At 37.8% G+C, this 25,274-nt stretch overlaps 3 protein-coding genes across 4 annotated transcripts; 2 read left to right on the forward strand and 1 right to left on the reverse strand.

Moving 5' to 3' along the window:
- The first annotated feature begins 3,176 nt into the window (after positions 1 to 3,176).
- On the forward strand, positions 3,177 to 12,453 carry LOC117339147 (protein hunchback-like). 2 transcript variants are annotated; one of them, XM_033900567.1, is made up of 3 exons: positions 3,177 to 3,281; positions 3,729 to 4,393; positions 4,756 to 12,453. In XM_033900567.1, exons 2-3 carry the CDS (start codon positions 3,742 to 3,744, stop codon positions 6,138 to 6,140), a joined length of 2,037 nt encoding a protein of 678 aa, XP_033756458.1. In that variant the 5' UTR covers positions 3,177 to 3,281; positions 3,729 to 3,741; the 3' UTR covers positions 6,141 to 12,453. The 2 variants fall into 2 exon arrangements, with proteins under 2 accessions (XP_033756458.1, XP_033756459.1); XM_033900568.1 differs by having other exon boundaries at positions 3,185 to 3,312.
- Positions 12,454 to 12,858: 405 nt separating this feature from the next.
- LOC117339862 lies at positions 12,859 to 14,463 on the reverse strand. Its single transcript, XM_033901569.1, has 2 exons — positions 14,025 to 14,463; positions 12,859 to 13,205 (listed from the first exon to the last, which is right to left on the reverse strand). Exons 1-2 carry the CDS (start codon positions 14,445 to 14,447, stop codon positions 13,044 to 13,046), a joined length of 585 nt encoding a protein of 194 aa, XP_033757460.1. The 5' UTR covers positions 14,448 to 14,463; the 3' UTR covers positions 12,859 to 13,043.
- Positions 14,464 to 14,564: 101 nt separating this feature from the next.
- Positions 14,565 to 22,575, forward strand: LOC117339373. The gene is made up of 7 exons (XM_033900927.1): positions 14,565 to 15,448; positions 17,025 to 17,279; positions 18,500 to 19,123; positions 19,329 to 19,431; positions 19,883 to 20,070; positions 21,173 to 21,287; positions 21,595 to 22,575. Exons 1-7 carry the CDS (start codon positions 14,635 to 14,637, stop codon positions 22,565 to 22,567), a joined length of 3,072 nt encoding a protein of 1,023 aa, XP_033756818.1. The 5' UTR covers positions 14,565 to 14,634; the 3' UTR covers positions 22,568 to 22,575.
- Positions 22,576 to 25,274: the final 2,699 nt, after the last annotated feature.

Consider the following 25,274-nt stretch of genomic DNA (forward strand, 5'->3'; position numbering starts at 1 on the left):
GGGCTTGGCACGATTTTCCAAATGATAGTCTATATATATATAGACTATCATTTGGAAAATCGTGCCAAGCCCCTGTGGTCAATAAGAGAATTAATTAAGAGACCGCGACTGGCCCTTACGGTACACCATACAAGATATCTCAAAACATATTAGATATCTTATATAATTTGGTAAAATACTGGATCAACATTGCTCCGCGAATAAATGACAACTTGGCTTGCCATAGTACTCCTATACGTATATGAGGTCTTATTCCACCGGATTACATCACATGACAGCCAGTCAAAAGTTTCCTGTCGTGTTAACCTCTAATATTATTGGAATATGTACACCAGCAGATATATAGTTATAAGAAGAAGCTGTATTTACTTAAGTAGCAGATTTATGTCGATTTGTAATATAAATGGATCCTTTTTGTCTACTTGACAAAAGCAATATTGTGAAAATTCCAATCAGCTGGTACACTGTCGAATGACCTGAGAGAAAACATGACTGGCATTTTTGTTAAATACACCATTTTCACTTCCATAATTATAAACGCACCTTAACATGATGTTATGGGTCTGAGCTAAAAGGAAGATGATGATCACCTTTCTTAATAAAGACAAACCATGGCCTTTCTTCCGAGCTACAGGATAAAAATCATTCGTGGATGGAACGGTTAAATAACACGGATAAAGGATGAAGTTATTGCTGTCGCCATAGATAAAAGAAATAGCACACTTCCTATCAACTTCCGGTAAGTTTACAATAAAGCCAATTATTAGACCTTATAAGTACTTTCGGAACCGACATGCTTTAGAGAAGAAATTATTTTTGGGATTTTTTCGACATAAAGTGTTAAGTTATATTCCAAAATAAGTTAGGGTTATAATTATATAGTCTAACGATGCTCGACTCAAGATTAAAAAGAACATTCGTTTTTTTATTTGTTTTTAATTTAAAAAAAAAAAAAATCTTGATTTCTGAAAGATTTGTTTATCTATAGGGTTTTCTGTACTGAGAGCCACTTTTCTTAGTCTTCCGCGAACTTGGCGTGCAGTCTTCCATTCGGTAATGAAGATTTGTCGTTTGATTCTGATTCAGAAATATTCTTACATGTTCAAAATTTCATTAAAACTTGCAAAAGATTTATAAAATTCAAAACCAATATTGTGACTGTTGTATTTTCTCCACTTTTCTCCTCCTCCTTTTCTCTCTCTCTCTCTCTCTCTCTCTCTCTCTCTCTCTCTCTCTCTCTCTCTCTCTCTCTCTCTCTCTCTCTCTCTCTCTCTCTCTCTCTCTCTATTATGAATTAAATATATGTTCATGTAAATCTATGCTTAATATGACAATTGCAAACTCTTGTATATTTGTTGATAGGACGTTAATCAAATAAAATAAAATAAAACCAAACCAAACACTATTGTGGAAAGGGCTATTATACAAGTTAAAATTTGGTAAAATACAGTAAGAAATAATCAAAAAGTAATTACATTCCAGACACTTACTTTTCCACAAGTCCTGTTTCAAAATCGTCGTAATTTCATGATTACAATGTACTAAATATCTGTATCGTTTGCTATCCAGTGCGTGAATGACGGTGAGAGGAACGTACGGGTGACTTTGACTTTAAACACATCTATTGTCCAAAATAGGCACAAAAGTTTTGGCACAAGTTATGACAACTTATGAAGCCATCTCCTATCAACAAAACATTTTACACAATATGATGACATAGACATTTTCAAATTGAAAGTGAAAATAAGTCACTTTTACATAATTATGCAAAGAGTGATATAAAGATAGACACAACTTGCATGTTTAAAATCTTTTGCTGGATTTGATGAAAGCCTGCACATGTTCGATCACATAATTATTTACATCCAAAGCCAAGTCTTCGTTACCAAAAAGTAACAAATTTAGATTAATTTGTATATTCAAGTAATTTAATGCATTAAACATTTCTGAACGGGCAGTGGAAAAGTATTAGACACTCAAAAAGGAAATGGTATGCATTTTCACAAAAATACTCACAATATGCACATTGTGAGTCTTGAACTAGATTTACATGGAAGGGATCATCTTTAAGGACGCTACAATGGTGTCTTAGCTTAGCGTGTATAATATCCCCATAAGTATCACAGGCGCTTGCATATAGAAAATATCACTTTCGATTTTTTTTTTTATATGACAGCGGTATGTGTAATCTGTTAACCTGAAGGTTTCAGGTTAACAGATTACACATACCGCTGTCATATGAAAAAAAAATCGTAAGTGATATTTTCTATATGCAAGCGCCTGTGATAAGTATACGGGTACACGTGCGAACATGCAATCAAGTGACAAGGACACCACATAACGTAGGTGTCAGATTTGAAAAAAATGAATTCCAAACACAACGTTCATGTGTATATAATATAAAACATGAACATATTCATTTATTTAAAAAAGATATCTGACATGAAATAACATTTTTCAGTAATGAACTTTGCATAATGCAATACGTGTAACAGTGTTTTTATTTTTCCCTTAGGCAGATAGCATAATTGTGGTGATGCTAAAATTATCTTACACTCATTATTGCGTTGAAAATTGAAAATAAAATCGTTATTCATATACATATTATTTGTTTATTCATTTATTTATCACCTATCATTATATTTGCACTTATAGACGAGTTATCACTGATTTTAATTCGTACTATTGTATCTATGTAACTGCATGGGGATGTTTTCCAGTCCTTTCTTTTCCACTTTAAAAAGCTTTCATGTAGAGTACTCTAATGTTTGTGCCTTCACAAATCACCAGATTGATTCAAAACTTTGCCAAGATGATATATTACAGACCGTCTTGTTGACTGTGCCAGTGAAATTTAAACACCTGCATTAGTACATGTGTTTTATACGTAATGTAATATATGCACTAAATATAATCTAGGCCTAAGTGAAATGAAATTTCTCGGAAATTTGCCATCGCCATATATCTACAACGGAATTAGATCTTACATATGATAATGTGTATTAACTAAATACATAAATACATTGGATTCTATTCTTGGTTTTCAAAAGAAAAAACACTATCAAACAAGCAAAACAAGGTTTTGTCCAACAACTATCTACACTGTTAAAGGGGAATAACTCAAATTCCACACAAAAAAAACTCTTCAGATGAGAAGATAGATAATCACTCCATTTGTCAAAATGGCCGACGATACAAGGAAATTCGACGGATCAAGATACAAATTTGATCATTTTGAATCACTGATGGAGTCTCTGTGGATCTACTGCGGATTGTAACTGGTAATTAGATTCAGAGAACTATATAGAATAGGTATATATATATTTCTTTCATGATGTGTTCACATGATTATGCAAATGAAATCAGTCGTTATTTTTAATGTCCATGATGAAAGACTACTATATTCATTTGTGGTAAGCGCGGCAGTATTGTATATTGAGACATGGTAGACGTTATCTATCAGACTGTCAGTACATGGGACCGCAAGGAATCAGGAACATTTTTCATCGGGACAACACTTAATTTAAAATTTGCCTGTAAATGGAACATGTAGTTTGTTCTCTTTTTTTTTGTGGATTGAAGTTATGAGCTACAGTGACAAAACTCCCCCCTATAGAATTTTTGTATTAGAATGTACAAGAAGTTGCAGTTGTGATATACGTTAGCATGTGTTTGCTGCTGCACTTTGTCAATTGATATATCTTTTATTGAAACAATCTTGATTTCAGATTTCATACCGACATGATGGAGGGAGACCCAGACGGGGATCAGAGAATGCAGAACAATGAAAACCTGCATCCCTCCAATGAAACAAATGCCATATCTCATCTCATCATGGCAAGTGCGATAGTGTCACGGGATGTGTCGACAGCTAACTCCGATATTGATGTTACAAACATTGACGACCCCCAGGTCTCACTTGCTGACAATGTACAACACATGGCTAGTTCGACATCTGCGATGGCTGCTGTCCCTCCTCAAATCAGGCGTCACTCTGACCCTCTGGTTGGTATGGAGAGACATCACGTCTCTCAGTCTCCTCGACAGTCACCGCTACCGTCACGTTTCGTCACCTCTCCCTCCCTATCTCTGTCCACCCATAGTTCCTCCCCACCCCCGATTATTATGTCTGATCGTGAATTCTCTCACAGTGAAGATGGCAGCTCCTACATAATCACTGGCGACCTGGACGACCCGAGGAAGTATGAACCTATTAACATTGACACAACAGACCATGGCGAGGATGCCACGTATACCCTACCCGACTCCTCTCCAGAAATGACAGCTTACGACAATGGAGCAAAGGCACAGTACAAAACATATAAATGTCGCCTTTGTAGCTTCACAGCGACAACCTATACACAACTACAGCTTCATATGCCAAGACATGGAGGTATTTATTTAATTTTCATTTCAACAAATTTTATTGCTATAAAAACAAATGGATTGGACAACAGGCAAGCCTATATAAGTCCTCTCCAAAATCTATATATTTAATGCTGAATATTTACCCATGTTTAGAAGAACAAGCCTATCATCATTTCAAAACTAATTAGTGGCTATATAAATACAACAACGGTATATATATTATAATCATTTACTTTAATTTGTACATGTACAGTTTTCTTGATCAAACAATCTAAAATAGCAATGTAACAGAGTTTGTATAAAGTACTGTAAAATGACAGGTGAAATCCTTTGACTTTGCTTTATTTCTGGTGTGAATAGATGAAATTTGATTTTATTTACTTTCAGGTGTTAAGGCACTGAAATGTCCATTGTGTGACTACTCTACAAATGACAAAAGTAACTTCCGTCGTCACAGAAGACTCCACATTGGCACCAATCCAGTGAGTGTGCTCAAGTGTGAAAAATGTTCGTACTCCACGATACTTCCACGTAAGTTCCGTGAGCACTACAGCCAGGTTCACAATGAACAAATCGGCCCAAACTATCAATTTCAGACCAGTCCCTATAGACCCTCGGGGTACGACACTGCTCAATATAAATACAGATTAGGTCATGTTGACCTAAATCCGGGTCCCATCCCAACATCTACCGCCCCTCAGAGTATGGCTGCAACCACAGCCTTGCATTCTCTCCTGAGAGGTATTCATTCAACACCGGTACACTACGCTCATCAGCCGACGCAGCCCATTCAGGGCCAGTGTTTAGGGCAGTACCCAGGCTATGCTGCCCCTGTTCGACGACCAGCCGATGAATCTCACATGGCTTCTAACTACCTTCGATCCATTGTATCGTCCATCATGAATAATCCTCAGACGGTTTCCATGCAAACGCCAAGCAGCACCATATCCTCATCAGGTTTTTACATGGCAGCTGACCCTACACAACAGCAGCAGCAACAACAACAACAGCAGCAACAACAACAACAGCACCTACGAGTGGCACATTCTCCGATACAAGTGGGCATGCAGCCACTTCAAGGTCATGTCAAGGTAAAAATGGAGCCTCCCGATCACCCAGACACCCCGGAGACGGCAGACGTGTCCAGTACAGCACCTCCCCCACGACACCAGTTTTTATCAGACCAGGAACGCCGACTGGAATTACATCCCTTCTCTCGGAGTTACTCGGAAGTTGAAGATGGTGGCATGGTCATGGAATGTAACGAGGTAGCAACAACTGCTGATATTAGACAAACATTGTCTGCCGATTCTGGCCCCTCTCAAAGGGGAGATCGGTCAAGTATAGAGCTGAGGGCCAGTGTGGACGATACAGTGAATACAACAGTTAAAATGGAAATGTCTAGTGTTGGCATACAGTGTTCAATACCAATTATCAAAACTGAGTCAAGCACCGTCAATGACAATCCTCAGGCTTTGTCAGCTAGTTGTGTTGAGCGCGGAGTGCAGTGTGAGATCATGACAACTGGACGGTGTGTGAATCAAAGATCTCGTTCTCTTCCAGGAGAGTCCAACTTCACAGAACAGCAAAACTTTCAGTTAACGGAGAACAGGTGTAACCATTGTGGTATCACTTTTGACGACGAGGTTCTCTTTTCGATTCATATCGGATGCCACAGTCACACCGATCCGTTTGTTTGTAATGTCTGTGGCAAACACTGCGGCAACAAATACGGCTTTTATTCTCATATAATGAGAGGCCATCATTACTGACAGTGGCCTGCAGCTGTGCTGATCCATTTAATATTTTCATCAATTCTCATTAAATGGGAATTAGCCGTGTACACATGTATATGTAGTTGCAATGCTATATCATAGAGTTCGTATTTATGTATAGACGTGATCTCATTCGAAGATGTGCTGTTTTCACTGCCAGGTCCATGTGATCAGCTAATTAATCTGTTATTACTGAAAAAATTATCTTGAGAAATATTTTGATTTTCATATTTGTTTTGTCTTTTAAATTTTTTTGTTTAATGTTGTGTCAAAGACGATCATCTTTAATCTACACATAATTTTAGTTTTCAATTTCCATATCTTTTTAATATTCTAGTTAGATTAAAGCTTTATACTGTGTGTATATATATATATATATACATGTTCATTATGTTGTTTGAGCTTTGAAAACTGCACCAAATCATTTGCCATTTAACAGTTTCAACACAAATTGTCCTTTGCTTTAAAATGCTTCAGGGTCAGTGCATGTGGCTATATATGTGAAGGTTTAAACCAAATCCTCTGCAAACATATCAGATTTGCAATTAAATATTTGTGACTATTATAGGAATTTATTTCTGAAAAGTATGAATATTGAAAAAAATGTAATATTAACCCTGGTTGCCAACACATCCCCTTAAGGAGTGTGCACTGCAATGCAATTACATAGCTTAGTTAGTTACTAGTTTACTGCCTAGATCTGTTGCTACATGACTTGGACTATTGTTAAGTTCCATCATCTCCCTGTCTAGTACTATAGTCAGTGAAACAGCTATAGTTAGTTTTATCACCTACATGACTCTGTCTATTGTTAGGTTTCATCTCGAGCTCCCTGACTATGTCAGTGCACGTGTAACGACTTTAGTTATAATTACTGGTTTATGATTTACTTGACTTGGTCGATTTGTAGGTATTGTCTCGCTGACGATAGTTGTTCCGTCAGCGTCAATTACTGTTACAAAGCATTTGCTTGAAGATGATCGTTTATGGATGGACATGTTTCATGGCATGATTAGAAACGACACAACATGATACAACTGTTGTATCTCTAATATGAACGGATTTATTTCGAACACAAAACCAACTTTGGCTAGAAAAGATCCCTTAACAGATTTAGAACAAAACAAAGTCTATCAAAGATAATTCAGTCTATTTTAGTAATGTGACTCTGTTGTTTTACCTCCGAGTCAAATTACAAATCATTGTAAAACAATTTGTTTTATCTAAGTTGAGGTGAATTTGATACATTTAAATCTGTGTGAATCTTGTTTTATAATTTATATACAATGGAACATCCAGTTGACAATTTCTCCACCTTTACCGTAACTAGCTAGACATTCTCCATGATACTGCATTAATTACTGTATTCAGATATATCCAAAAGCTAATTGTATACAAGGTTTATATACATTCTATTTAAACCAAAACAATAATCTCCGTTAGATTAAGAGAAATATTTTGATAGGTGGAGCTGTCAACTCGACAAACAAGCAAGTCTGTGATTATTTGAATTTTAAGCTGATCATGAGAATTACAAAAAGGTTTCAATGAGCTTATATCTATGTACTTATATATTACCAAATATGTAATTTTAGCCATGAATATAGATTTCCCCTTTATAATCATATTGTGTAATTAGTGAAAATCTTTGTGAGGTGCTGATCATTTCTCCATGAACTTATTGCACTAAAATATGTTTGTGCTATAAAGCAAGCTTCTGTTTAAAGTTTTCTGGTGCAAATATTACGTACACATTCATCATTGAGCTTATATATATAGTGAACGACAATTACTCTGGAAAAGTTGACAACATCAAATTAAATATCTTTAATGTTTTCAAAAGCCAAATAAAAACCGATTAGATCAGCGGAATGGTGAATTAACCACCAACTATCATTGGCATAGAAACTAATGTAGATATTTAAACTACAACTAGCACAATTATAATTTAGCGGAATGCTTCCAGGGTGGAAAACAACAAAAATTAAATTACTGCTAAAATATGTATGTATATGTATATATCTTAGTTTAGGAAAGTTATATCTACATTTATAGAGGTAGTTAATTAGAACGCAACAATGAGTCAGATCCTGTCAGATGATTTTTCTGTTGGTACCTTCACAAGAGTCAGATCTTGTCAGCATATTTTTCAGTTGGTGCCACCACAGGAATCAGATCTTTTCAGTAGATTTTCCTGTTGGTGCCATCACATGGGTCGGAGCTTGTCGGTAGATTTTTCAGTTGGTGCCACCACAGGGGTCAGATCTTGTCAGCATATTTTTCAGTTGGTGCCACCACAGGAATCAGATCTTTTCAGTAGATTTTCCTGTTAATGCCATCACATGAGTCGGAGCTTGTCGGTAGATTTTCCTGTTGTTTCCATCACTAGACTTGTGTGTAGACTTTTAATGTTACAAATTAAAGTATACCAAACACTTTCTCAATTGATGCCTGCTCTCTTTGAGAGAAAGGTTAATTATGCAGACTATTTATGTGTCAAAATAAATAAACGAACACAATTAAATGTGAAATAATGAAACTAAGGTAGAATAATATTTTTTTTTTACTGAAACAAAATGCTATAAAAAATATTAGTCCCAAAATGGTATCTGAACATTTAATGTACTAGCTATGATGTGACAACTGCTTTATTTTATATGTGTAATAAATGTTTTACAAACATCAGAAGTCACCATTTTCCAATTTGATGGCAAAACATATGTTATAATTACTGCTGATAGAAATATATATATACAGTATTAGTGGTTTAATGCTGTTTTTATTCCTTCAACCAAAGTATTGAAACTGTTTATGAATAAAAAAGAATATCTATACAAAGTCTTCCTACAAATAATCAACTTTTATCTTATAATTCTTTTTCCATTTGTGTATCATATCTTGTTTACAATTCTGTATCATATTTTTCACGTCAATAATTATTTGTGATTTTTCATACAGTACTTTATGGTCTCCAGCTAGCAGTCCTGACGAGACTTTTAAACTCTCATAAAGCTTAATATGTTTGTCTTTGCTTCATGGAAAAAAAATCTCAAAAACTTTGAATGTTTAGGACCTCATTAAATGACCAAATCTTTGCTGGACAAATGGTGTCAGGTAGTCCAAATTGTTCCGGAGTCATTTTATCGACTTTTTAAAATAGGTTGGATGTTGATTTACAGATGCCAGACAAATGTAAAGAAGAGTTGATGAAATATAAGAATAATTTGGACTTTGTGGCAGTATGAGGTGTTAATGGCATAACATAAATATATACAGAACGTTTACTGTACACAAAATGATGTTTGACTTGAAATATTGTCACAAAAAGTGTATGATCATCAGTATATGTTATGTGTGTTAGTAGAATGTTATATTGCTCTATATTTATAAAAACTGTGCAAATTATATAATTATATAAATTGTGAGCATTACCTGCCCAAATATAAATTGTGTGTATTACATTTGTATCTCTTTATGTAAAATACTTTGTTGAGTATATCCCCAATATAAAATTGTGTGGACTATGTTTTATTTAATAAGGATCTGCCCCTTTGTAAAATTGTGTGGATTATATCCTGCAATGTAGAATTTTGTGAACCTAAATAAACTGAATTTTTATTTTGCAATTTGAATTATCCCCACAAATGAAATAGTATAGGTCAACACCTATATAGAGTTGTAATTGCTGAATATGTAATATTTTAGGCTGTTTGCTGTCCTTCATAACACTTTTATAATGCTTTTTGTGACAGTGTTATTAGAATCTTGGAAGAATGACGGTCTACCACTAGAGTAGCCTCCCTTTTGGAGATCACTGGAGTGGTATTCCTTTAGAGATCACTAGAGTAGTCTCCTTTAAAGAACACTAGAGTGGTCTCCCTTTAAAGAACACTAGAGTGGTCTCCCTTTAAAGAACACTAGAGTGGTATCCCTTTAAAGAACACTAGAGTGGTATCCATTTAAAGAACACTAGAGTGGTCTCCCTTTAGAGATCGTATGCAGATGAGTGGGTCTGCATGGGACAAGTTTTTTGTTTGTGTTTTGGGGGTGAGGACATGTGCATAGTTTTACAAATACCTTGTATTGTCTATTGTTAAGATACTGTTGGTATAGCATATAGGTAAACTTATTATGTACATGGTGATGTCTCTTAAGATTAATTGTTTCTCTGTCATTAATGTTGATTTGTCATCTTTGTTTGATCTCAAGTCTAACAAAGTATACAACTTAGTAATGAATGTAACCGTACAGACGCAGCATTTCTAACAGATTGTCATTTGTGAAAATATTTTTTTTTGTTTTTTTTTTTGACTGAAAGTGGTTTTAACAGAGCTTTTTGTACTACATTACTGTAGTTGATAAGTTTAGAAGTTTGTAGTTAGGTCATCACCAGATAACAAAGTTCACTAATTTTGATACATGTTGTTTTATAACTAGTGTTTTTGTGGATCTCAATTTCAGATAGAATGTTCGATTGATAATGTTTATAGGTAGAATTCCTCAGTTTGTGCCATATCATGTTTAAGCTTTTTATGTAAATCCAATATTTGCATAATGTATTTGGGTAGTTTGCAATTTTTGAATTAATGAAATTTGTTAAAGCACGCAATTATTGTAAGAGATCAAAAACTGTGAAGGGGAAGTGATTGTTTTGACAGAAGATTATCTGTCGAGGGGAGGTAACTGTTCTTGTATATCAGAATATGACAAGGGGAGGTAACTGTTCTTGTATATCAGAATTTGACAAGGGGAGGTAACTGTTCTTGTATATCAGTATCTGCCAAGGGGAGGTAAATGTTCTTGTAACTTCTTGTATATCAATATCTGTTAAAGGGAGGTAACTCTGGACTTTTTCTCAAGAAAATTGATGAATACGGAAAGATTTTTTAAGAGGTTAACTCCAAATTTTGGGAATTCTGCTTCAAAATGAAATGATTTCATTTGGAATGAAGCCCATTAACTGCCCCAAAAGTAGTATTTGTCAAGGGGAGGTAACTGTACAAATTAGTACCGTATATATGTAAAGGGTAGGTAAATGTTCTGACAGAGCAGCATTTTTCAAGAGGAGATAATCGTTCTGACAATCCATTATTCGTCTAGGGGAATTACCTGTTCTGACAGTGCAGTATTTGTCTAGGGGAGGTAACTTTTCAGATACTCAGTATCTGTCTAGGGGAGATAACTGTTCTGACAGTTAAGTATCTTTCTAGGGGAGGTAACTATTCTGCAGTGTGGTATTTGTATAGGGGAGGAAACTGTTCATTCAGAGCAGTATTTTGTATCTGTCCATGGGAGGTACACCTGTAACTGTTTGGAGAGTCTAGTATCTGTTCAGGGGAGGTAACTGTTCTGACAGTGGATTATCTTTCTAAGGGAAGTAACTCTATTGATAAGTATCTGTCAAGGGGAGATAACTCTTCTGACAGTGCAGTATCGTTCTAAAGGAAGTAACTCTATTGATAAGTACCTGTCAAGGGGAGATAACCTTTCCGATTGGTCCGTATCGGAGAGTAAGCTATCTAAGCAGAACATGTGAGGGGACAATTGTCTTACAGATCTGTACATACCGATATGGAGCTCAAGGCATCCATGAAGTAGCTGTTAATAAGCAGGGGGTGTAGTGTTCAGCCAGTAACTGTCACCACCATATGTACAGGTTTATACTGGCCTGCTATTATTTACCATGACACTCGGATTGGTATGCCTGGTATTCTGGTACGGTGTGCATTATTTCCTTGTTATTTCGGGTAAATTTTTATCTTGAATTGTTCATGTTTTTTGGTACTTATATATATATTTGTAATTCTACCAGAGTGAAACTGCTTAATTAAGTTTTTTCTAAAAATGGCGGCTAAGTGTTATGTTATACATCAAGCCTATTCTGTACAATGGGCAGTGCCATAGTTTTTTTTATGATTTTATGAACATGAACATGGACTGGCCAGACCTCTGGTATATCTTCTATTACTATCGTGTACAAGTTTTATAATTCTAGACTGTACATTCATAGTTATCTGCCCTTGTCACATGTTTTCTTACGCACGCTCGATTCTTCAATGCATTTGACATATCGTTTTCAGCAAAACTAGCCAAAGCTTGCTGTTTTTGTTACGTTAGGATATATTTTACATGACCGCTCATGTTCACCACTGTCTGTAGTAGTTCCGTGACCTTACAGTATCCTCTGTACAATTGTACCGTAGATATATATATATTTTAGCTTGTGCCCAGTGTAAGTTGTCAAGACTGGTAATTTATTGTAGATATTTTATGCATTTTTGATATAATAAACTATATGTCTTTTTATAAATATTTGTTGACTTATTAGTTTGAGGGGGTATAACACAAACAAAACACCAGTATGTGTTTTAAAACACCAGGACTTGGTACGAGAGGGGGCCGCGCTAGGTTTCGCAGGTCGAGGAAAGCTGGAGTACCTGGAGAAAAAACACCAGCCTACGGTCAGTACCTGTCGGTTAGTAAGAGTGGATAAGGTGTCCCGACACTTTATCACTAGCCCTCCACCCCTTGGTCGCGAGTTCGAAACCTACGTGGGGCAGTTGCCAGATACTGACCGTAGGCCGGTGGTTTTTCACCGGGTACTCCGGCTTTCCTCCACCTCCAAAACCAGGCAAGTCCTTAAATGACCCTGGCTGTGAATAGGTCGTTAAACAAACCAAACCAAACTACGGATAGTTCGGATAGAAATGTACTAGTAATACATATACATATTCGGACTGTTGGGTAGGACTTTTACAGCTACTCGGGGAGTCCAAAGGTCAAACCCTCTGATATATTACAATAAGTTGTCGTGTGCCGGAGAAAGAAGCAACTGTTATCAATTTGATTTGAAATAGCACCGTGACATCTTTGTTACGATTCTGTGAATGCCCCGTAAGGTCAAACTTGAACCTGTCGCTGTGTTTCGGATGTCAGCCGTTGTCCTGGGCATCGGATGCACAATTTGAGATAAAACGCTAGACTGACATGTGACGTACGGTACTTGGCTGGGATGTCGTCATATACGTCTCCAGTGACGTCATAGATATGACGTAGAAGTACCTATTGAATAAAGGAGAGAGAGAAAGTTAATACACCTCCGTTTAGAATTTCAATTGTTAAACACTTTCGTCTTAGTTGTGAAAATCTCAGGGCATAGCGTAATCCGAAGAGTTCTGATGTTAATATCGCCTTTCAAGCTGCATTGTGGCGATTTAACATCAGAACCTGACCCCTACAGAAAACGAGCAATTTTTCCGACCCACCCTCAGGTCGGCGTTTGAACAATATTTTCCCTTATTCCCTTCAACTTGGCACATAAAATGTATACATTGATTAAAATGTAAGATAATATTTTATTAGCTTACATACATATTTTACTCGCTGATCATCGTTCACTAACTATATCCGTCTACGTAGTAAGATCGTCAGAAAATTCAGACTAGACATAGCGTTAATCTTATTTTAATAAATATTGTAACACAAAAAATATTTTAATAATGCAAGAAGTAGCAAATTAGGACAAAACAAATCCCCAACGATCGAACAAGACGATACATAAAATAAAACGTCGTAGAACCCATTGGCGTTATGCGAACAACGTGACTACTATTATAGTACATGCATTTACCAACTTCAACAAGTTGAAGGTAATGCCATGATCGGGTATGAACGTATCGGACATAGATAGACTGTAGAACGATGGGCGCGCCACTGATATCATCGCCAACTTCCCACGTTATTAAAATATTCATTTGAATAATAATTTCATCACTTCACATTAACAAGGTTTAGAATCCTCTTATACAAAGCTTTAAATCGCTGGCTACATACTAAACCTTTCTTATATGAACTAGTATTGTACTGGCGATGTCGACTTACCCTCATAGCTTTTCTGTCGGGTATGACCGGTGTTCTATCAACCTGAGATCGCCGTATCAATCCAACTCGTCCCGCCAAATCAATATCTCCATCGTGTAAAAGATACAATTTATCAGATTCAATATGAAGTGGATTTTCAAATGACGAATATCCAATTTCATCGAAGATATCGTTCACCTTTTTATCGCCTGGCACTGATGGGTGTCCAGCATCGCAGTCAACGTATAGATCGTCTTTTATCGAAACTTCATTTTCGATTGGTATGTGCTCTTCAGGAATTATTATCAACTCGGCTTCCGTACTGTTTTCGTCGGCTGATTCTGTTTTGCCGTCGAATGTACTTTTGTCACCCAGCGGAACTATGGCTAATCGCCCGTCATTTTCCTCGACGTCCATTTTCATTTTCAACTGTAAACCGTCCATACGCGAAATAATTACGCTAATAATTGATGACGTTTAGTGACAATTTAACGACGTCATAGTATACGTTTTAATTGTGACGTCACTATCTGGCGTCATTATTCCCAGGACAATCAAACCGTTGATTGTCGCATACATGACGCGTACATCATAGAGTAAAGCTCATTGTGCATTGTCAACGAAACTGAAAATGGCCGAACTTTTGACAAAGAGGACAATTGAATGCGTGGACCAGGATGTGTCAAGATCTCCCACTGAGGATATGTGTAGATCGAAAAGAACGAAATGGGACTCGGGTGAAAGAAACGTCGATATCGACGGGCAGACACCCAAACAAGACGAGGATCGGAACAATAGTAACGCCCCCACAAAAGTGAAGGTAACTCTTTCTGAAGTCAGTGAACATTTTGAAGCCACAGTTTCTAATCCTATTCCATATCGCATTGTTGTTGGCGAAAATTGCAAGAACAGAAATTTTGATGATGAGGCACAAAAAGCATCGAACATACTCAAAAACATAGTTATGGAAAAGATGAACGATAAAATGGCCGATGAACCTACAACGTCAATGTTTCAAGGCATTCAACAACATAATTATCAACCCATGGTACCGTTGACATGTAAAACGTCATATTCACGTCCAGCATTACCAGTACGTTATCTACCTGCTCAAAGCAATATGTTCCCGCCATTTGTCAGAGGACCAAACATTTCTGCCTTTGGAAATCTGACATCACAGCCCCAGACTGGATTCCCAAGAGTGTTGCAACAGTCGGGTAGGTTTGTGGTCCAACCGATCCCACCCATGTCTTCTGTAGTAAGATCTTTGCCGTCGGCTTGCGGGATGTTACCAACTGCAACTGTTATTCCACCGTCGACTGGAACAGCCACTCAATCGACAGGAACGATGACGTCGATAAATGATCCAAGTTTGCCCAGCACTGATTACTTCAGCAAGATCTCGAGTTCGGCAATCAAAACGCCAACGGTTCAAGTAATGCCCGGTAAGTGTAGCATTGATATGATTAGGTGTCAATTTTATTGTTGAAGATTTTAAGAAAAAGTTTCAACTCGTATAATATTAATAGTAAAAACAAAATCTCCGATTCTCGCCAAATTGTATATTGGAAGTGTTCCCTCACACCAATCCAAGTTCAACACCTAGTGTGATTCAGACTACATAGAATATCAATTTGGTTAGAGAGTAACTTTATTCCTCGAAGGAATATGTATATCACCATAAAACAGGTTTCAAAGCCTGTACTGCAGTACTCATTAAATAGAACATTCGTCAAAGTATTAAATGTCACATAAATAATCCTAATTCTAAATATCCAAAGCTTATCTCTATTCCATTGACTGTCCGCTTTCGTGAAATTCAGCGTGTCGTAAAGTTTAGTTGAGTGACTGTCGACGTCTTGATATTTACTGTAGTCGAGTGATAATTGCCTATCGTAAAGTTAAAAGTCGGGTGCCATATCACCTGTCGTAAAGTTTAGTCGAGCGATTATCATTTGTCGTAAACCTCAGTCGAAAAACTAGGCTACATCACCTGTCGTGAAGCTTAATCAAGTAACTATCGCCTGCCGTCAAGTTTAGTCGAGTGATTATCACATGCCGTAAAGCTAAGTCAAGTGAATTCCACCTGTCGTAAAGCTTACTTTAGTGAATTCGACATGTTGTAAAGCTAAGTCATGTGAGTTTCACCTGTCGTAAAGCTAAGTCAAGTGAATTTTACCTGTCGTAAAGCTAAGTCAAGTGAATCTCACCTGTCGTAAAGCTAAGTCAAGTGAATTTCACCTGTCGTAAAGCTAAGTCAAGTGAATTTCACCTGTCGTAAAGCTAAGTCAAGTGAATTTCACCTGTCGTAAAGCTAAGTCAAGTGAATTTCACCTGTCGTTAAGCTTAGTCGAGTGATTATCGTCTGTCAAAAACAAGCAAAGCTTAGTCGAAAGACTTTATCACATGCAGTAAGACTCGGTCGTAAAGCTTTCAGGGACATTTTACTAAATTTTAAATCTTCTTTCCTAACAACCATTGTAAAGGAATTACGAAAACATCAATTCATTTATTTCAAATTCGGACGGTTAACCTACTCGTATTTTATTTTAAAATATATGTTAAGGTAATTTCCCTATCAAATGAAATAGAACATAAATATCATACTATAGATAGATATAGATTTACTTGCAAGGGGCCGCGGTGGCCAAGTGACCAATTGACTAAGGTGTCCCGACACTTTATCACTAGCCCTTCAACTCTGGGTCGTGAGTTCGAAACCCACTTGGGGTAGTTGCGTAGTACTGACCCTATGCGTTTTTTTTTTTATCCGGGTACTCTAGCTTTCCTCCACTTCCAAAACATGCCACATCCTTAAATGACCCTAACTGTTTATAGGGGGAAAATACAAAAAAAAAAACAAAAAACAAACTCGAACTCAAAATCTAGTTGCTCCAGTCGTCGGGCAAGTGGATTTTTACATTCTATCTTTTAAGAAAAGACGGAAAAAAGGGTATACCTTTATAATATCAAATGAAAATCCATAGCATACATTGAGCAATTGTTTTCTTGAATTGCCAGGCACCTCTATGATATACAAAACCCCGGGTGCCACTTTCAAGAACCGAAATGGCAAAGTCAAGCGGCCTATGAACGCGTTTATGGTATGGGCGCGAAACTACAGAAGCCAACTTTCTGAGGAAATGCCACAGGCTTCTAATGCACAAATCAGCGTTCGGCTAGGACAGATCTGGGGCAGTATGTCGCTTGTTGACAAGGAAAAGTACTTCAGAGAAGCGGAACGTATCAAGCTCCAACATAACCGAGATTTCCCAGGTAATAAGTTAAACAAGAGATCCCAAAGGGATCTTGGCACCCAACATTGAATGATCCATATCAGTCAAATGGAAGACTAATCTTTTCTCTGTTCCCCCTACTTTCAATCTTCCTTCAAAACATTAACTTTATATAACACGATATAGCAGGAGCAACCTGCAATTGTTAAAGTCCAAGATGGCCGCCTGTCAGCCATATTGTTTTTTAATCGGTCCCAAAATGCAATATGCATACCTAGGGACCAAGGGAACCTACATATGAAATTTGAGAAAGATATCTTCAGTTCTTTCTGAGTAATAGCGATAACAAACTTCCACTGACAAAATCCAAGATGGCCGCCTGTGGGCCATGTTGTTTTCCGATCGGTCCAAATAGGCAACATGCACAATTACAGACCAAGGGAAACTTACCAAGGGGAGAGTTCAGATTGGCGGACCACGGACCACGGACGCAGGGCGATTTGAACAGCCCACCATCTGATGATAGTGGGCTAAAAAGTCGTTGTTTCAAAGAGCGGGATAGTTTTCAAAGTCATGTGGGGATACAATTATTAAAACACAGATGGCAATTTGAACTTATACACTTGATCACTTCAGTTTCTTTTTGTGTTGAAACGTAGATTGAAAATAAAAAGAATCTACGGACAAACACAGGTTTACACGTATTTTAGGTGATTCTCCTTAATTCCCACAGTTAAAGGTCAAAAATCTTTCCGTCCAATCTAATTATGTTTTATAATCTTACCATTTAAATGTTTTTTTTTGTCAAGGATTTTTCCTGAATTTGTTGATTTTCATGACAATTCCATTTATTTCCATTGCCGTTTACATGAATTGTGTTGTTAATTTCAATTTCTTCTAACATACGGGGTATTGTGCATCAGTATTTTACATGTTGAATATATATATTTCTTTATCAACATATAACACATTAATAAGATACAACCATGAACGAAGTCAGGACGAGTGATTGAAATAAAGTTAAACTACAAAGGAATTATGGGAAGACTTTTGACCCGAAAGTGTATTGCCAATAACACGTTTATATAGAACACAATATAATACAGTTATAGTGAATGTTCAGGGGTTCTAAACCAAACCAGTTAAAACCAAACTTCCGGTCACGATGTTCTCAATATTGTACATCAAATAATGATTTGTTTGTTTCGAACGATTAATATATTGATTTTATGATGCAAATAATGCAAATTGTGTTTACAGGATGGGTGTACCAACCCAAACAAAAGAAAGTGCCAGTGGAGACCCAGCATGACCGTCTTTGGGCAAGATTTGGATCCAACAAGGAACAGTTGCCAGAGTCGACCACTAACTCATGTCCGGAAGTAGCAGTGACCAGTGTCCAGCAGACTGTGACCCCGACTCCTGTGACTGTGTATCCCAAAACCCCTATTGCCACCACAGCAAATATCTCAATCACGTCTCCGCTTCCGTCGTTTTCCCAATTGGCTCAGACAGTTTCTGATCCCACCCCAATCATGTCCCTTGAGGCAGGACTAAACCCGAACCCGTCGACCATTGCCACTATCGAGAATACGAAATCAGGGTCTATCAGAGGAGAATCTACGGACGGTGGTCAAGGATCGGTCAGAAGACCAACAGCTTTCAAGGTCGTAGGAAACAGTCAGGCGCCAGCCGTACAAATGTTCCCTAAGAAAGAACATGAACAGCTAACATCTATGACGTCTTCTACAGTAGGTAATTCTCCACTGAAGATTACCACGTCTTGTCCGACAGCTACCGGAAATGTAAGATCAATGCCCAGTACCTTGACCGGATGTCCCTCCCCCAAAGGACGACCTCCAAGTATTTCTCGTAGAATTCCCGGTAAGTTGTAATTATCAACATTGAAAGACCTGTTAGACAGTTGTTGCTCATAGAGATTTTTCTTCTTCTAATCTTTAACACTGTATGGTATCTGACGATATCATTTCGTATATATCATTATTGAAATGCGGCGACAATTTATAGAAAAAGAAATGTATATTGAATAACTATTTAAATTACTGTATTTAATGTCTTGTTTTCGTAGCTACACCAGCGATGCTGGTATCTTCACAACGTGCTTACAAGGAAGCCATATTGACTAAAAACCATTCAAGTAGTCCAACAAAATCCAAGTCAAGTTCCTCTGGGTAAGTTAATGTCAGCGAGAAAAATCAAATACCTCAGTGTTGCTCCTTCGTCTTTTGGCGTTACTATTTTAATTTTCATATTGTCGCTGTCTCGCTGTCGTATTCCAGTGTTGTCGCTTTGTCGACCTGGGGTGGCGGGAGCGACATTACGAATTTTTCTACATGCAGTCAGCTCTTCTTTTTCACCATGTTCATTCGCTGTCGTATTGTCGTCCTAATGTAGCGGAGTTAAGGTTGTTTGGCCACAACATTACCATACTGTCATACTGTCGCCCTATAAGGTCGCTAGGGCAAAAAAGGAGAAAGATTTGTTACATCTCTAACAGACCATAATAATTTTCTACCCAAATTTTCTGAAGATCGACCTGTTTTGTTCCGTTTATTTGAGTTTGCCCGCTAGTTATCTAGCCTAAACATATTTTTCATAAATCTCTTCTTTCTTTGTTTATAGACCCAGTTTAACTACCACTTCTGATCAGAGACAGCAGAAATCTGACGTCACACCACTAACGACGGCCTGTGACGTCACACCAACCGTATCACAAAGATCCCCGAGGTGTGCAGACTCCGTAGACGAGTTATGGCCGTTTCCCCTCCCCACGATCGAGCAGACACACCACGCGGATGTCCTTTATGACGGTAAGAGAGTTGAAACGGTGACAAACATCACATCACTATAGACACAATCATTCATGAAGATAAACGTTTAACGAACGCGAATACATGTAATTCTTAGACCAATACTGTAAATCACTTAAGTTCCACGAGGGAGTTATTTCTGCGTTTATAGACGAGGAGAGTCAATCGTGAATTCAAATTTTTCGCAATTATTTTTACGAAAATAACACGGCGACCAAGCAATCGGTTACCAAAGTAGAAGTCTGACACAGTCCATTACTCTAAAAGCTCCTCATTAGCGAATTTAAAGCAATTTCTAGATCAGCGTTCGCGAAAGCATGTATTCGTGAATATGTCTGACCAGGTAAATTCGCGAAATAAAGTACTCGCGAAACCTAAGTGATTCACAGTAATAATTTCTTTTCATACAAAGCGCTAGTTTACTGTTCCGCAATTACTTCAGATGGGAATTTTAATTCAGAGTAAATATACATGCTGTATTCGATGTTTTTGGACGATGAACAGGTTTCAGACAATCCGAGACAAAAATGCTATTGTCCGCAATGAATACACGTGGTTTTGGCCTGACAGTACCAAGCTATGTAAATAAGTGCGATTAGCTTGCTTATTGTGCAGTAGAACATTATCTTCTTTGTTGGTTAGTATGTGCCATTCCGAATTGTCGTTGGGAAAGAACGATATTTAGCGTGACGATATAACGAAATGACACGTATCAGCCATTATTTGACATTTGTTCCGCATTTCCCAATTGACACAATGCTAAGAGGCAGTTGCCACCCATGTACGTCTAAACACCCTGTGCCTCAGGCTATAACACCCAGTGGGTCATGTGACTTTAAAAAAGGCGGGATTTTTTGTGTTGGTTTAGTTTTTTTTTTTTTTTTTTTCAAAGTTGACGAAAATGGTAAGACAATGTAAATATAAGTATTGAACAGTGGTTTTAATGTTGTTATAGTCGATATGGCAGCAAGATGTATGGTGGGCAAATGTAGCATGGGACATCTTGCTGCCATATCGACTATAATTAACAACATTAAAACCACTGTTCATTGCTTAAATATTTCATTCTGATCTGACCAATGAGTTAAATGATCTATTACAGACCATCTCAGATATGAACGGGAGAGCGGCCCGGGATACATTGATCCGTACAACCCCTTCTATTACGACGGCAGCTATGACGAAACTAGGTCAGGACTGCAGGTAGATGTTAACAGGTAAGTCACGTGCCCGATCCTGTACGGCGGATGTTTCCCAGTAAAGTTAACCAAACTATTGTAAAATATGTCACTTTTACATTTTACAAGTGTGTTAACACACTTAGTGGATATTAATGCATTTCGATCTTAATTCCTCAATTTTTGGTTTCCGAAAATGCATGAAATGACACATCCCCGGAATTCAAGGTGTTACGTTTACGTACAATAATTGTGAACAACGCTCTATTCCCGAAGATTGGACAGTTATTGATAGTTATTTCTCACCAAACAAAATCATCGTGATGTCTTTCTTTGTTCTCTTCAGTTGGCAGAAGTATTTGAACTACACCAAGATGCAAAACGAGGCCGAGGACAAGACAAACCTGACCAAGTATTTCCCGCCGACGAGCAGCTCAAGTGTCTGGTGCGAACAGATCTCTAACAATGCTGACAACTGTTCCCAGCAGGCCACTCATTCTAAACAGAATGGAAATGATCAGGAACCACGCCGCACGTCATCTGAATCCTGTTTCGCGTCATCACTGACCAGTGCTATAAACGTTCTCGATGACGTCAATAACGGCGGTACCCCGGATGGTTATGCCGACCTCAACCTACATGGATACCAAAACAAATCACCACGGACATCAAGAGATGTGGTGGAGTTACAAAGTCAGAACTGTGCTCTTCAAGCATTGGATCTCAGTTCGGGTTCACGCGCCCAGACCAGCGTATCCAATATTGTTTATCTTGGCCAGGAAACCACCCACATGGGATCTGGAGATGGTGTGAAAACAGTATACATAGAAGGCAGTCCACCTGGAAAACCAGAAGATTCAAGGCCGCTGAAAAAGAGAACGGAACGCTACAAAAGAGATTTCATCAACGGGGGATCCGACTTCACTTCCGGTGATATCCCGACAGGAACGTACCTGGAGGATGTAGTGTTTCTCACGTCTCCAGAAAAGGCATGCGTAGAAGGGTTGTCCCGTAATTTACCACAGGGAAGTGGATACGTCGCCACAGGGCGAAGTAAAGACCATGTTATGTCACCAAAGCTAATTATAGATGTAGGACATGATTTTGTGCAGTCTCTAAAATCAGGCACAGTTATCACAGATCTGACTCCAGTTGATTTGTCAAATGCCAAGTCAGTCCAGGCGCGTGTCATCCCTGACCCAGCAACATCACAGATACACGACACTACACAGACGACTGGACGCTCTAGGCGTATGGATACTGGAATTCATACTGAAACGTTTATGGTCAGTATAAAGAAAGAACAAGATAATTATTGACGTATTAGTCTGGGACGTTTAAGAAAATAATTTAACACACTACACAGACGACTGGACGCTCTAGGCGTATGGATACTGGAATTCATACTGAACCGTGTATGGTCAGTATAAAGAAAGAACAAGAGAATTATTGACGTTTTAGAAAATAATTCAACAGGACACTTCATGTTACCTGTACAACTTACTTGTACATCAAGACTTGTAGCATTATCATTGTAACTTAACATGTGACGTCAAATGTCAAATGAATTGTTCAACATAATAGACATGTTTGAAATTCACAATCTTGCTTTTGTATTCTTTAAAAGTTTTGTTTTCAGATCGGAATGTGTTTTCACCCCATTAAAATGTGTTAACTTGGTAAAGCACACATCTTTACATTACAATACGGACAGTATTCACGTAGGTAGACGAGTAGAACGAATATTCATACCCAGCCTACACTGCTCTCTGACGACCATCTGTCAGAAATTGTCCGTCCGTCGTCCAGAGCTACGTTATCGCAGCTGGTAGACGAGCTAAGCTAGTGAAAATCTGGATACAAATCTAGCCTTGGCAAAATTTCTTACAAATAGTCTGAAGAATTAAATTAACATTCCCCATTAACAGATGTTAACTTGCGTTTGGTAAAGCACGCGTCTTTTCATTACAATACGGACAGCATTCACGTAGGAAGACGAGCTAAGCTAGTGAAAAACTGGATAAAAATCAAGCCTTTTTGCAAAATTTCTTACCAATAGTCTGAAGAATTAAATGAAACAAATGGGAGGAAGACAGAATGGACGGGTAAACGGTGTTAGGAGAAACGAGTGACGTTTTCCTCTGGCCATCATAAATGAGTGCTAATCTTACGTTCCCGTATGTAGGCGTGTATTGGGCATGCAGCTATCACTATTTACAAATTACGATATTTGTTTGGAGATGCCGCGTGATGCACCTCAATTTAATTGATGTCAGTTTTTGGCTAGTAGACCAAGAACTAAACACGTGGATTTAAAACAAGAGGCCCAAAGCGCCTGTATTGCCCATCTGCTTTTAGAGCTTCTAGACTTCGACGTTGATCTAGGTCAATTTTATTCAAATATCAGAGTTGGCTAGGTTTATTCACGTCAATGAATTTTTAGTCCCTAACTCCTGCACACTATGGGCCCAATATCAGGTCTCCGAATTTTAACACATTTGACCCTTGTGGCCTTCAACGTAGGTTAAGGTCCTTTCATTTGAACAAACTCGATCACGCTTCATCCCAGCTTGCGACTAGCACACAATTTTCCAGTTCTCTGTGCCTCTTCGTTATATAAAAAATAAATATTTAAAGATTTTAGTTTATTTCACCCCTGTGACCTTGACTGTAGGTCAGTCCTTCACCAAAGTATGCCACAGGATCAAAATCAAGTCTCTGTGTCTCACGGTTATTGGAGTTGTTTAAAGGGAAAAGTTGACGTCGTACGGAAGCAACACCTCGGCATTAGCTTCCTTGCTCTTCTTGTACAGGAGATATCATTTTTCAATATCCATTTTGATAAGTAGTAAAAACACGTATAAAGGAAAACAGTGGTTTCTCATTAAAAACAAGTCTTACATGTTTTGTAATTGGTTTAATAGCACAATTATATCACTTCCACTGGTACATTTTAACTAAGAACAAAATGAAAAATATCCTTACTTTCGAATTCTAATGATAAAACATTTCATGACATTGCAAAAAGTATCTTTCAAAGTTAATACTGGCAATGACAACTTCGTGACCACTCTTACCTGGCCATAATTCCAGTGGCCATATTAAAATGTCAAACTTGTCAACCAGGACACTGGATTTCCTATGAAGTCAAAATATTCTGAAGTCACTTGTCACATTGGGCTACCTCCACACAGCTGAAGTGTCACACTACATCATACAGCAATTTTTTTCTTCAGGAGCTGTACAATTTCAGCCCAGGAAACAAGATCATTGTATACACGACAGTTAATCCCTGGAAGTATATGACTGGATGTTAAATTCATTCAAGTCATACAATATCAGGGCCCAGTTGTTCAAAAGGTGATTAGCTTATAATCACTTGATTAGCAAACAAGAGGCCCATGGGGCCTGCATCGCTCACCTGGTTGGATTAGACCAAATGTCAAAATAATGTTCATATTCAATTTGTTTTATTTGTAAATCTCTAACAATGCTATATATGGTTATAGTGTGGGAAACCGAACTGCTTTAAAGATTAATGAAGTCCAGACTCTCTAAGGTCTGAAAAACCTCAAGAATTGTTTTTAGAACATGCATTCATAACTTTATGACTAGTAGCGATTTAAAGGAATTACGTCTATTTCCCCTTTTCGGCCTGCCCCTTTGGCCCCATTGGGGTCAGAGTCACCATTTATGCAAAATCTGTTCCCCTTCCCCCAAGGATGTTTATGACCAAATTGGGTTCAAATCCATTCATAACGTTATGATTAGTAGCGATTTAAAGGAATTACCTCTATTTCCCCTATTGGGCCCCGCCCCTTTGGCCCCTCCGGGGTCAGAGCCACCATTTATGCAAAATCTGTTCCCCTTCCCTCAAGGATGTTTCTGACCAAATTGGGTTCAAATTCATTCATAACTTTATGACTAGTAGCGATTTAAAGGAATTACCTATATTTCCCCTATTGGGCCCCGCCCCTTTGGCCCCTTTGGGGTCAGAGCCACCATTTATGCAAAATCTGTTCCTTC

Source organism: Pecten maximus, chromosome 12, assembly GCF_902652985.1.
Source record: "Pecten maximus chromosome 12, xPecMax1.1, whole genome shotgun sequence".
Classification (NCBI taxonomy): Eukaryota; Metazoa; Mollusca; class Bivalvia; order Pectinida; family Pectinidae; genus Pecten; species Pecten maximus.